Here is a 14,154-nt window from a genome sequence, read left to right as displayed (position 1 = left end):
ATTATATTACTCTTTAAAAGAATTAGGTGTCCCACATAATAATACAAGTTATGTTAAATTTCTTTGGCTACCGCTACTGCGATTCAAGCGCAGTAGGCGCTCTGGGTAAAGTGGACCCTAGACCATGGAATCGCATTGGATGGGTTCGTGATCCGTGATAACCCTAAGTTTACTGACTAAATAATTTGATAAGTTTTATGATCGGAAAATAACGTCACAACTTTTAAACGTGTTTTATCGGGGCCTCGCAACAAGCCACTCTCAAGGGCGTCTACGAGACCTTCAAAGACTATGGTCGCCCATTAGAATGACGGCATACGAGACTTGGGTAGTTATCATCATCATCATCATTTCAGCCTATCACAGTCCACTGCTGGACATAGGTCTCCACAATTTCATGCCAAAAATGGCGTGAACTCATGTGTTTTGCCCATAGTCACCACGCTGGGCAGGCGGGTTGGTGACCGCAGGGCTAGCTTTGTAGCACCGAAGACGCTGCTGCCCGTCTTCGGCCTGTGTATTTCAAAACCAGCAGTTGGATGGTTATCCCGCCATTGGTCGGTTTTTTAACTTCCAAGGTGGTAGTAGAACTGTGTTATGCTTTAGTCGCCTCTTACGACACCCACGGGAGGAGAGAGGGTGGCTATATTCTTTACTGCCGTAGTCACACAACAGATATAGATTTACCAAAATATAGATTGACCAAAAAAAAGGAGCTTTACTGATGCGTCTTCGTCCAATTATATTAATCCATGCTACGCCTCTGCTCGTGATCAGCTCAGGTTACTAGTGGGAAAAATTGGACATCATCTGAAATGTTCCGAACATTAGTATAAAATTATGTTTACATATGGTTCGTCAGGACGGCGACAAGTCGAACTCGACGTGCGTACCGTGCCCGCAGTCGGGCTGCCTGCTCGAGTGTCCCGGCGGCAAGATCGACTCGATCGCGTCCGCGGAGTACTACCGCGGCTGCACGCACGTCAAGGGCACGCTCGAGATCACTCTCAGAGCCGGCGGAGGTAAGCCACGACCTAGCCTTGACCCTTTTTATTGTAAATATACATATGATAAAAAATATTTAAGAAAACTGATAACAAAGTAAAAATAAACATGCTCATAAACATGATCATTTATATCATAACTTTGTTATCTGAATATATAAATGATATATCCGATCTCTAGAATTGTAAGTTTTTAAAAGTATTGAGGCTCTCGAATTTCCACGAATATATTTTTTATACTCCTTATTTTCATTTTTTATACTCCTCAAATATCTTAAATTGTATAATCATCACTGTACCCATTCGTAGGTAGTTAAAAACTATTGCCAGTGGTTTTTAGGACAAATTATATTATACTATTTTTAAGTTATACTATTTCTAAGAATACTACTACTAAGCTTTCTAGATCCGCACGGCTTGAAGCTAATATAAATATTTACTGGAGTATTCTCTTGAGTCACGTCGTGATGTTCCAGGTAACACAATGTCGATTCTCGAAGAGACGCTGGGATCTATCCGCGAGATAGACGGCAGCCTGCGCGTGTTCAGGTCGTACCCGCTCGTGTCGCTCATGTTCCTCAAGAGCCTCAAACGCATCGGCGGCTACAGCTCCGACAACAAGTGAGTCTGTAATGTCCACACAGATAACCTTTACATATACCTTATATTTTATTGCTGAAATGACTTAGACCCCCATCATCTAAGAATTATTATATCTGAAGAATAATATTAGAAAATTGTCTGATGTCCGAAAGTATCCTGCAGAATGTAAGCGCAGAGTGGTTTTTGTTTCAGACTAGAATTTCGCTAAAAGATATTTATGTTTTCCTTGTTGTGTATTTAAATGTAACGCACTACATTTTATAATTTCTGTTTCGTTATCATTATAGAGGACAGAGCCTATACATATTTAACAATCCTAATCTGGAGATGTTGTGGAATTGGGCAACGCACAAACCAATAGAAATAACGACGGGTCGCCTGTTCATACACTTTAACCCGAAGCTCTGCTACTACCAGATACAACCGCTTAAGAACATGACAAGGGACTCAAAGTCCAAATTCAGTGAAATCGAAGTGTCGCAAGATAATAATGGAGACCAGGCATCTTGTAAGTAGAATACGTGTAAGTAGTTCAAGAAAGCTGTCAGAAAGGCGAGGTAATCTTCAAGATGGCTAAACTATCCAATGCATAACATCATATCGTATTACACATTGCTGACTTTTTATTAATTTTTACTGTTACTATAATAATTAAATATCTACTAAAACAAAATAAAATTTAAAAAAAACCTTTTTATTTTATAATAAATAAAAAAGGATAAATATAATGGATGGAAACTGTATGGTTTTTGTTATTTTTTATTAATTAGTAGTTATATGAAGTAGCAAAGTATGTAGTTTCAAATAATAACGTGTAGCAATTTCATCAGGTTTTCAAGACATTCTCCACCTGAAAGTGAGCTCGCTGTACCAGCGCGTGGCCATCCTCCAGTGGAACATGTACTGCCTCCCGGACAGTCGCAAGCTTCTCGGCTATTCGATATACTACATCGCCACTGAGAATAATGTTACACTTTACGGACAAAGGGACGCCTGTTCTGACACGTAAGGGCTTAACTTGATTTGTATCGAATTAATTATAAGTAACTATGAGATGAAGAAAAGGTTTATGAAATTTTAAGGCATGTGTCGATACTAGAGTTTGGTTTAAAACACCTTAGTAAGACGTGTCTCAAAATATATACATAAGTTTATATCAAAATCTTCTTTTTGTGTATTTTCGATTCAGAAGAACGAAAACGTTTAAGTACTGTATTTATTTAGTTGACAATTTCAGTTGGAACGTTTTGGACAAAACAGCGGATGAAGTTCGTAACGGCAGTTCACCGCCTGTCATCAAGGACGACCAGATTAAGAACTCCGTTCTACCAAACCCCTGCTCGGATCTCCAACCACTTTTCTATCCACTGTCGCAACTGACACCCTTCACTCGATACGCCGCCTATGTTAAAACCTACACTACGCTGCAGGACAAAAAGGGTGCCCAAAGTGCTATAATATATTTCAAGACGTTACCTGGACGTAAGTATCTCATTTAAAAACAAATTTTTAACTGTGTATTCAATGTAAATAAAAAGTCTTAATATTAATAAATAAATTCTCTTTCAGCTCCAAGTCCACCGCTCGGTTTAACGGTGGAAGCTCTTAAGGAGCACTCTGCGACCATAAAATGGCAGCCGCCGTCGATGCCTAACGGGACAATCGCGTTCTACCACATCGAAATACAGGCAAACAACTACAATCGACCCAAGATACTGGCGCTCAACGTCAACTACTGCGGCAACCGTACGTTTTATTATGTCCACGTTTCCTAACTTCTACATCAATCTATCTCTTACTGTCCTCTTAATAACAATATTGTCGCGAAGTAAAGAAAGTTTAAAGATAGATAGATCAAGTGCGCTCTAACAAAAGAATTAAGGAATCCCTTGTTAAAGTGCACTTCCAGAGTATTTTCTTATTTTCATTTTTTAATTATTGAATCGAATCGGTACATATATTTTCCTTGCACATTTAAAATAATAGTACCTACCTGGGTGACCGAACTTAGCTCGGTATTTTTAGTAAATCGTGTTTTTTGAAAATCATATTTAAATACGAATTACATATTTATAAAATACTAGCTGACCTGGCGAACTTCGTATCACCTTATTTTTTCCTGAAATATAATAATAACATAATATATCAAAATAAAATATAGCCTATCTGTTCGCGAAGAGGAAGAGTTTCTCCCATGGAATCGATGATTGCGTAAGGACTAACTGATGCCTGTTCCTTGCAGCGAGTGCGCTCGTGAACCTGATCGCGGTGCGCGGGGAGGAGAGCGGCGCGGGGCCGGCGGCGGGCGGGTCGGGCGGGGCGGGTGGGGCGAGCGGGGCGGGCGGCACGGGCGACGTGCCCAGCGGCTCGTGCGCCTGCCGCGACGACGCGCGCCCCACGCGGTTCAGCTCCGTCGCCGAGGAGGAGCGCATCGAGAGCATCGACTTCGAGAACGCGCTGCAGAATCACGTGAGTTAGTCGCCCCGGTAAACCTCCTCGATTGTAGCTCGCACCAGAAAAATATCTTACTAAAATTTGGAGGATGGAATGCAAGTATGGTCACGGACTGTTTTCCGAACCCCTACCGTATAGTTTTCAAGCGCTAAATTTATATTTCTAATTTTGCTTAGGGATGAAGAATGACGTCATATAAGAATTCGTTAACATATGGTTGTAGCAACTAGTGCTCAAAACGAAAACGCTTTTAGAATTCCTTAACCCGTAATACTGCGTGACAGTTTACAGAGTGTAATTGACAAACATACAGCGAAACGTGTGTGCTGTGTGGTAGCAATTATAAAAACCGGGTTCGAATGTATTTTCTATTCTACATGACAGTGGCAAAATGATCTGTACTATTTTGACACTGTTGGAAACCATAATTCCAGGTGAATAACTGAAAAGGCGTTTCAAATATTGACACGAACGCGTACCGGAAACGCTTTATTTGTACATAAATATGAGTTTTTCACATAATCATTTTAATCGCATGTAAATCGCGTATTCAGTGACGAATCTCAACGCAAACAACGTAACCACGATCCCTATGAATTCATCTCCAGTTTTTATAATATGATTACAATAATTTACAATCGAGTAGGCTTATACGAGTAAGGTTTCTCCCGATTTTGCTTCGCTTTTGGATCGTGGCATTTCTATTTACTGTCTATGACCTTCCTAAATATTAAAAAAAAGGCTATTAGACCTTAAAAAAAAAAACCGGTGCACGGTGTCGTGGGTTGTATGAACTTGGCAACCGACTTTGGAAAAAAATGTTTTTTTTTTTTGGATTCGTTTTAAAGATATTGGGTAGTAGTTAATAGTAGTGACAATAACTTTTTTTGTAGTTGTACATAAACTATTTTTTTCACACAGTAAAATTTAAACACAGAATAAATTTCATTACAATCAGCTACTAACGTTTCTCTATAAGAATCTAAGGAAAAGAAATTTTTTTGGTGGCGAAAAGATTTCTTTTTTACATCTACAAAAAAAGTTATTATCGCTATTATCAACTACTAACCAATATATTTTAAACGAATTAAAAAAAAAAAACAATTTTTCCGAAGTCGGGTGCCAAGTGTACACAGCCGGTGTCGGTTCGTGATATTAGTACGATTTGATACATCTATATTTGTATATTAATATACGCAATACAATTTTATAATACTGTAACAGGTCCAATTCTGTACATTGAAGATGTTTTGAAAACTTTTTGGAGGAGGAAACTTGATACTGAAATCATTGAAAAATTATTATTATTATTTTTTTTTTTTTTTAATATAATTTGTCTGTCGACACTTCTATATCTTGACCGCGCATCTTGCCGCTATAAAGCTGTCTAATCACTCCAAGGCATGACTGTTGTGTGTTTAAATACACTGTAAAAAAATTCTGTGGTAATTTTACAACAAAAGCGTAGGAAGTATTAATATACTTATATATTTGCAAAGCAGTTTCGTAATTTACCAAATCAAATGTTGTAATTTTACAAAACATTTGTCACTTTTTTGTTGAAAAACTACAACATAAGTACTAATATGGCTAAACAAATAAAAAATAAATAGTATTTTCACTATACATCTTTGTAATTTTATTCAATAATTTATCATACAAATGCTTAGTAAATTTACTATGCAATGTTGTAACTATACCACTTAACTCACTTGAATTAAGTTTGATAAAATCACAAAATATTTCTTTAAAATTTAGTCAGCAGTTATAGAACTTAGATTTTAATTGATAAACAATATAAACTTGATAAACAATATAAACTTACAACAAAATTAGTAATTCAAAACCCAAAAAAATGTTTGTAAATTTAAGAAGGTAACGAAAATTGTCAACCTGTTTAGTAAAATTACACATAGATAAAGAGCAATATTATTTTTCAGTAATTTTACAATGCTTGAAGTAATTTTATAGTTAAAATTGTAAAAATAATTTATAAATTTTTAATTATTTCACAGTAATTCCAATTACAGATTTTTAATTTTACAAAAAAAAAAATCTATATATTATATAAATTACTAAGAATTTTGGTCAATCATCGAAATCTGTTATTAAAATTTAATAAACAGTTCCGTGATAATACAATGCAAGTAAGATTTATACTTAAAAATTGTAAAATTACACTTCATCTTAGTAGATTTTTTAATGTCTTTGAAAATTACTTAAATTGTGTTGTAATTGGAATTTGTACACACTGTATAGTAATTTAGTCAACTTATGTTTATTAGAAAAATTGTAATTGTACAGAAAAATTTAACATTGTATTAAATTGTACACAGGTGTACGTGAAGGCGGACCGCGGCCGGTCATCTAACGAGTCGTCGTCGAAGCGTCCCCGGCGCTCCGTCGACGACAGCGTCAACAGCATGCTCGTCATCCTCAGCGACCCGCACGTGCCGCTCATCGGCATGAACAACACCAACGCCACCGACGGCAGTGAGTATCGTTTATTTAGTATTCATTGCCGTATTGCCACGCTTCGCTAAAAGGCAGTCAAATATAAATATCGATATCTGAAAATTTAGTTTAAAATTTTTGGATTTGTTTGCATTTACCAAATTGTATTATATTAATGTAGGCTCAATTATACTAGTGATCTATTTTACAATTTTATCATAAAAGACGTGTGTTGATATCAACATTTTACAAAGCAATAGATTGAAGCAAGATTGTCTCAAAGTGACCGTGACCGTTTACAGTGAGTTTCATTGAAATAAAAACATTAATAGTGAGCGTTAAACCTTATATATATATATACTATATTTTTGAGTATATTTTATTGGAACGAAGTTCCTTACGGTAGGCTTGACATTTGGTTGGGTGAGCGACCTGAAAAAAATGTGATACTAAAAACCGTAAGAAAAATATATAACGGAAGTGACGTAATATCAGTCACACGACTGTATAATATGATGTTTTTAAAACTAAAATATTACTAGTAAACTTTTTTTTAAATTATTTATGTAATTTTATACTGTCGATAAAAATAAATAAAACTATGTTTTTTTTTATTTCACTTAATAGTTTGAATTATTATTATTATTATTTTGTTTGATTTATTTTATTTTACGGTATTTGTTATTTTCTAAAAAGCTAAATTTTCTAAATATTTTCATGTACTTAATTAAAAACCAATCAACTAAAAGAAAATCAAGAACTAGAAAATATAATTACATAAAATTCAACATTTTTTTTCAAATTGTGTTGCTTCTGCACTATCCGAAGGAACTTCGTTTCTACCTGGTTTCCCATGAGACCACATAATTTTTTAATTTTCGTAAGTAAACATAGTACGTATTATATTTCAAAGCATACACATTTATTTGTTAAGTTTATTCAGATTGCTTATTTACTTATAAGTTATTTTGAAATGCTTATCCAGTAATGATAATAAATTACTAAGTAATATATTTTTAATATAATAACAAAACTAAATCGTTATGGCTGTAGTAGTTTCCTCAGAGTAATATATATTTTTTATGCAAAATCCCTTTTTAGAAATATGTGAATAGTTTGCATGTTCTCTCCTAACGACAAACTTTTCACGTCCTTTCGTGTAGTCAGAGACAAAAATATAAATATATCTTACTACTGAAAAAAAATGCATTTGAATCGCTTATACATTATATATACGTGTACATATAAGCACATAATTATGTACATCCTAGTCTGTGAAAATGTTAAATACAAAAATAAACAAAAGGTACATCCATAGGAGTATATTTCTGGGTGTGTGTAATAGAAGGTGAGCTAGATGTTGAAAAAGTGAAATGACTAGATTTGATATCAGTCCATAAATTGACGGTTTGCAAAGTATATTTAAATCACAATACACTAGACGTATCGATAGATTTGTGCGCAAAAAAAAAATTACTTATTCTTAAATAGATTGAAAAAACCGTAATCAAAATTTCATTATGCTGCTTTGTAACTTTTTGTACTTCTATCTTTTTAATTTTATGTATTCTTATTATATTTCAATCATTGTTTACTACTTAGAAATCATGTTGAATCTGAATAATATCGCCGAATTATCGCCGATAGGAGATAGGAACTGGCGACGATCTTCACCCGTTTGTTTAATGGATGTAGAGTTGGCTGAAAATTACTGAAAGCTATAATTAATTCACAATTGTAAAAGTACTTTTTATTTAAAATTGCACCGATGAGTTTAACAGATGGTTGAAGATCGTGCCTAGTTCGGAACTTAGATCATAAGACTCGTTTGCGTAATGCATTATGTTCGTTTAAATCGTGTTTTTTTGTAAGTGTTTATTATGTTATCGTTATCGTAGATTCATTGCCAAAGTATTATTATGTATATTTGTTGCGATTAAGTATTTTTCTTATTTTGAAATTGTATTTTTTTTTTGTCATTAAATTTACTATAAAGTTTAATAAACATTAAAAATAAATTATTATCTATCAAGGTAACAAATATTCGTTATTCTATTATTATGGGTATACATATAATAATTATTTTTAACAAAATTTAGACATCTAATGATGTCTCATCATTTTTAACTTGAGTACATACCTATGACGTTTAATTTTAACTCTTTTCCAATCTCTAACTTTTATCATTTGTACTATTTATACACATTATATACATATTAGTAGTAACAACCTAATTACTTTGACATATTATAGCAATATGTATGTATCATATAGATTGTAAACTCAACTGATTATATCATATTTATTTAAAAAAATCACCATATGTGATAATTATTTTTATTTTGAACTAAACCGTATAATGCTTGCAGCTATATAATGTGCTTATACTGCTTACCATCTCACGATTAGTCTATCACACGTTTATTTCAGTACAATGCAGTCATCGTCAGAATAACGCTTGCGTCGTTACGGATCATCCTCCAGGTTACACTGCATGCTGATTTAACTTTATTATGACACGCTAGACCTATGCTGTAGCCGTTATGAAACTATTTATCGTACGGGTTAAGGTCTCTCGTAAATATTTAACGATACTATAATTATACCTGTGTGTATCAGAAAATTTATTACATGGCATAAAATACATCATTGCTTATTTAGCTTTTAGTTTATTTGTCGATAAGTTACTAGGTGATCATTGGAAGCACTAGTGCATGGTGTAATTTAATTTGGGCGTAGTCAATTAGGTACATACATACATAATATTGTACACATAATCCAATATACTGGCATGACAGTCGATTCCAGAGGTATTTCGAATTTACTCGTATATACAAGAATCGATGATAAGTATTAGCATGTTCTAGAATGCTTATAAACCTGTCGCCGTGGTACACTTGAAGATGTCTTTAGCGCGGAATTCTCATAATAAAATTGTTGCCCACTTTTACATCTCAATTATGTCACTATTCAGCCAGCAACATCCCTCTACCGGTGCAGGCCTCTTTCTGCATGTAAGACGAGGATTGGAGTTTAATCTACAACGTGCTCCACTGCGGGTTCGCGGATATATTCCCTTACTATGCGTAATGATCGCTATCAGGTGCCTATGATAACAACCGGGACCGACAACTTAACATGCTCTCACAGGCATTGTGAGGAGACTCACGAGGATAGACGTGCAAACCGAAAAGAATAATAAATATTTGTACAAATACAAATATCCATACTGAGCGGGAATCGAACCCACAAACCGCCGGCTGTAAGACGCGTTGTACGGTGGCACACACATCACTACACCAGCCGGCCTAGCATGCATACAACGAGATATCTCTTGACGAGAGAGAAAGATTATGTCTACATCGAGTATTTTCTCGATTACCCTAACATGCGCACTACGAGAGACAAAATTCTCTTCCGAAGACTTCGCCTTGTCGAGTAGAGAAACATTATCAACCATAATCACAACTGAATATCATTCTTATTTCTTATGTCGTAAAGTTGAATTTACAAGGTTATTGACCAATTTCAAACGAGTGACACATGTTTTATTTAAAAATGTTCTCGGCCTTTTGGCTAAGATAAAAAGTGTATATCTAATTTAAAAAACTCTAATATGGAAAATAAAACGGCGTAAGTAAATGAATTTAATTATATATGTAAAACAATATGCTCGTGTTGTGCTTTATATCTTGTCGCACATTAGATAATTGTAATTCTATCACGCATTGTTTGTTTGTTTTTTTTTTTTTTTTTTTAATTTTTAAAATTTTTTGAATTTTTGATTTTTTTTTTGATTATTGATTTTACTTTTATTCTATTTAATTTTATTTTTAGTTATTGATTTTTTTAACATAATTTTGTTTTGTTTTTTATTCTGAATGTTGTCTTGTCTTGTTGTACTAACCCAATATGGACTTATACTTTGGTCTAAAATAAAGTATTATTATTATTATTATTATTTAGAATAAGAAGCAACAGGGCGCAAATACGTTTTTTGTGTCATTATATGGCACACTTCACTCGACTTTTCGCATTTCCCGCTCTTCGTATACCGAAATTATATAATTATAATAGGGAAACGCCATGGTATACAAAAAATAGGCACCCGGTTTTATTTATTTTTTATTTATCGTCTTTCTCGTCGATAATATTGAAGACGAGAAGTTTCTCTTCCTAAAACGACAAAATTCGACAAAATTACGATGTCATGTTAGCTTCCGTAGAGATAAATATCACAGATCACTAAAATTTAATGATTATCTCTTCTTGACGTAACGAGAAGAGTATCGCGTGCACGCATGTTAGCTACTGTAGATATAAAGAGATAATACGAGAAAAGGGGTCGACAAAATTTTGTCGTGGCGTGCATGCTAGGCCTGCAGAGCGGTTGTTAAGTTTTTATGGATGTGTATCTACAATATTTTAAATTTAAAAAAAGATCGGTGTGGCATAATTATTTTGAGCCTATTATAATAGGCATATATATAATCAGCAGAATTATGAATTAGTAAATGTTTGGGGGAATTATAATGCGTGGGGCAAAAACTAACGTTTATGTAAATAGCTACCGTAAAATGGGGTGAATAGAAATCGCGGGGTGAATAGAAACAAAACTGGAAGTTTCATTATTTTGTCTCTAGATTATCTATAGCTTATTATTGAAGGTTTATTTCTTCTATTAATTACACGGCAGTATTTTTCCTTTATGCTGACAACACACAATTTTACGTAAAGTTTAATTGTTTAAAGAAAAAAGCCGTTAAAGTGAACGTGTGTGAATAGTGATTTTAGACCTTGCGAAAAGTTTTGCTCAATATTGAGTTCTTTGAAGATTTCACCCAGCGAATTGATTTATTTGGAAAGATAAATTTCTAATCTTTTAGGAATACAAAGGTAAAGTATTAATAGTCAATTATTTCTTTCTTATTTCTTGTGAAATCAGGATGCAGGCATTTTTCTGCAATTTCGAGGTCAATAGATACGAGAAAGGGGTAAATAGAAACGCCTTTAGGGTCAATAGACACGAAGAAAGAGGTGAATAGATACGAGTGAGAGGTTAATAGAAACGAGAAAGGGGTTAATAGAAAGACGTTTTTTAGGGTTGTCTATCGTAGACTAGTTCATTATACTTAGCTACCTACGTGCTTTAAAAATATTATAAGTATCAATTAATTATTAGAAAACTATTTTAAGTAGTTATCTTTTTTTTTAATATAAATTAATTATAAATTTTTAATTTTAAATTATAAATTTTTTGAATTAAATATAAACAGGTACGCTACATCGTATTGCGTTCGCCATGCCGAGGATTTATAAACCAGATCCTCGTGGCAAGAAGTATACTAGGTATCCTAAAGAATTGTTCTTCTGAGTGATGCAGAATTAAAGAAAACATTGTCAAATACATTTGTTGAGACAGCATCAACGAAAACCATTTCTAGGCGGCCCACTTATTATAGGTGTGATGATGATATATTAAATGCTCTAATGGATTCAGATTAAATAGGTAGTATAACAAGTTACCAATTTAATTTCCAAAACTAAACCCCAAAAGTGAATTATATTGCTACTATAATCACAATGCTCCCAATTTTATTTTCAATTGTGATTTTTGATCTCATTTTATAGAAAACCTTAGATTATTTACCAAATATAGTTTTTTTTTTAGAATTTTATAGTTTATGTTAGAATTAAACATTCTTATATTTTTGTTACTTTTATAAGCTTGTTTGCTTGTAAAATATACTGCTCATGTTTATATTCCTAAATTATTTAATTAAATGTTCCTGAAAATCTTAATACTTATATATATATATATATACATATACTGATTTATAAAATATATACATACATTTATGTTGTCTTTGTTCTTACTTATTATTTCAATAAATAAATTAAAGTTAAATTTGACAGCCCTAGTGTTTTTTCTCTATTCACCCCTTCTCTCGTGTCTTTTGACCCCAGTTTCCGGGTAAATAGAAACCACCTACTTTTTCTCAATTTACAAATAATAGACATGATTTCGCTAATTTTTGGGATTCATATTTGGTATACTACAACACGACTCACGATTTCACAATGTTTTATTAATAAGCTTCTATACAAAATATGTAGGAAAATCAGTGTTGAAGTTGAAAGTTGTGTCTATTCACCCCATTTTACGGTATGTAATAAGTGTTTATTAAACTAAAATATATTTTTTGAATTAAGAAGCGCAAAGGTTTTCTTAGAATAGTTCTTACAGAGCTTGTGAATGTTATGAAACCACAGTACAGACTATGTCACTAATTTAAAAAAGATGTGTCCAAGTCGATCGAGCGCTATTTCAATGTAACATTTCGTGCGTCTTTCGAGTGATAGTTTGAGATACTCGTGTGAACATCGCAGAGTACCCCAAACTTATAAAGAAATGTATCTAAGTGGACCCGGTGATAATCATAATAAAGTTCTATTTCGAGAGTGACAAATTGTCGTATGTACGCAGAGTACGTGAAGAGCCTGTACTACGAGCTGGAGGGCAGCGCTCGCTCGCTGACGGTGGACTCCCTGCGCCACTTCACGTGGTACACGGTGAACGTGTGGGCGTGCCGCGAGCGCCACGAGAACGAGAGCGCCGAGGCTTACGATCGCGAACGCTGCTCGCAGCGCGCGCACTACACCTTCCGCACGCTCGAGCGCCGTGAGTGCTGGCCATTCTGACACATCGACGCGTCTGGCGAAACACTGTCCAACATGACCATTACAATAATTTCACTTCACATTATCACCGCTCTCTATCACTTCTAACATATCGACACTTACGAAACACTATCAGACATGAAAATTACAATAGTTTTACTGCACTTTGTCACAGACCTCTGTGGGTACGTTCCACTAAACTTCCGCAACGATTGTAACACGCTCTGTATCGTTCCACCTATACCCGTGGTCGTCGCGAGCGATCTCTCGACGTCATAGTTGACGTCACTGTTCGCGACCACATCGTGCCCACTACGCCCACTAAATATTGGTAGGTCAGAGTGGGCTTTCGAAAAACCAACTGTCAATCTCGAATTGTAAATGTCATCAGAATTTGATGAACTTTCCGATTCAATATTATCTCAATCCTTTCGTCAAAAACGCAACGATAAATTCACGGGAATCCATACTGAATTAAATTTTACTCCAATCCAAGCAAAATATCTACTCACAACCCGCAGCTGCATGTTTTTATCATGCCGCCATATTGCGAGCACACAATGCTCAAACATTCGTTCCACCCATAAAATTCACCTACAACGCCCGCGGCGTTTTTAACGTTAGCGGAACGGAAATTTCAGCTTAGTCTGTCATTTCTGACACGACACTTCTTATGAACCTCTGTCAAACATGACAATTACAATAGTTTCACTCTTTGTCTAAGGTTTCACTTCACTTTGTCACCACTCTCTATCATTTCTGATGCAACGACATTCTTATGAAACACTAACAAACATGACAATTACAATAATTTCACTTCACTTTGTCACCACTCTCCATAATTTGATTCATCGACGCCTCTTAGAAAATTATAACATGACAGTTACAATAATTTCACTTCACTTTGGTCACTTTTTGTTATTTTTTAATTACATACTAAGTTTTTAAAAATATAAGT

The 14,154-nt window shown here is 34.3% G+C and overlaps 1 protein-coding gene across 1 annotated transcript in view; it reads left to right on the top strand.

The window, feature by feature from the left end:
* The window catches only part of LOC123657389 (insulin receptor-like), a 91,250-nt gene that overhangs the window by 68,184 nt on the left and 8,912 nt on the right, over positions 1-14,154 (top strand). The window contains exons 8-16 of the mRNA XM_045592944.1: positions 863-1,022; positions 1,481-1,625; positions 1,895-2,115; positions 2,438-2,612; positions 2,845-3,089; positions 3,177-3,353; positions 3,850-4,076; positions 6,398-6,554; positions 13,003-13,201. Coding sequence (XP_045448900.1) covers positions 863-1,022; positions 1,481-1,625; positions 1,895-2,115; positions 2,438-2,612; positions 2,845-3,089; positions 3,177-3,353; positions 3,850-4,076; positions 6,398-6,554; positions 13,003-13,201 — 1,706 coding nt within the window. The remainder of the gene's footprint in view (positions 1-862; positions 1,023-1,480; positions 1,626-1,894; positions 2,116-2,437; positions 2,613-2,844; positions 3,090-3,176; positions 3,354-3,849; positions 4,077-6,397; positions 6,555-13,002; positions 13,202-14,154) is intronic.

Source organism: Melitaea cinxia, chromosome 1, assembly GCF_905220565.1.
Source record: "Melitaea cinxia chromosome 1, ilMelCinx1.1, whole genome shotgun sequence".
Classification (NCBI taxonomy): Eukaryota; Metazoa; Arthropoda; class Insecta; order Lepidoptera; family Nymphalidae; genus Melitaea; species Melitaea cinxia.
This window is presented reverse-complemented; position numbering and strand designations above follow the sequence as displayed.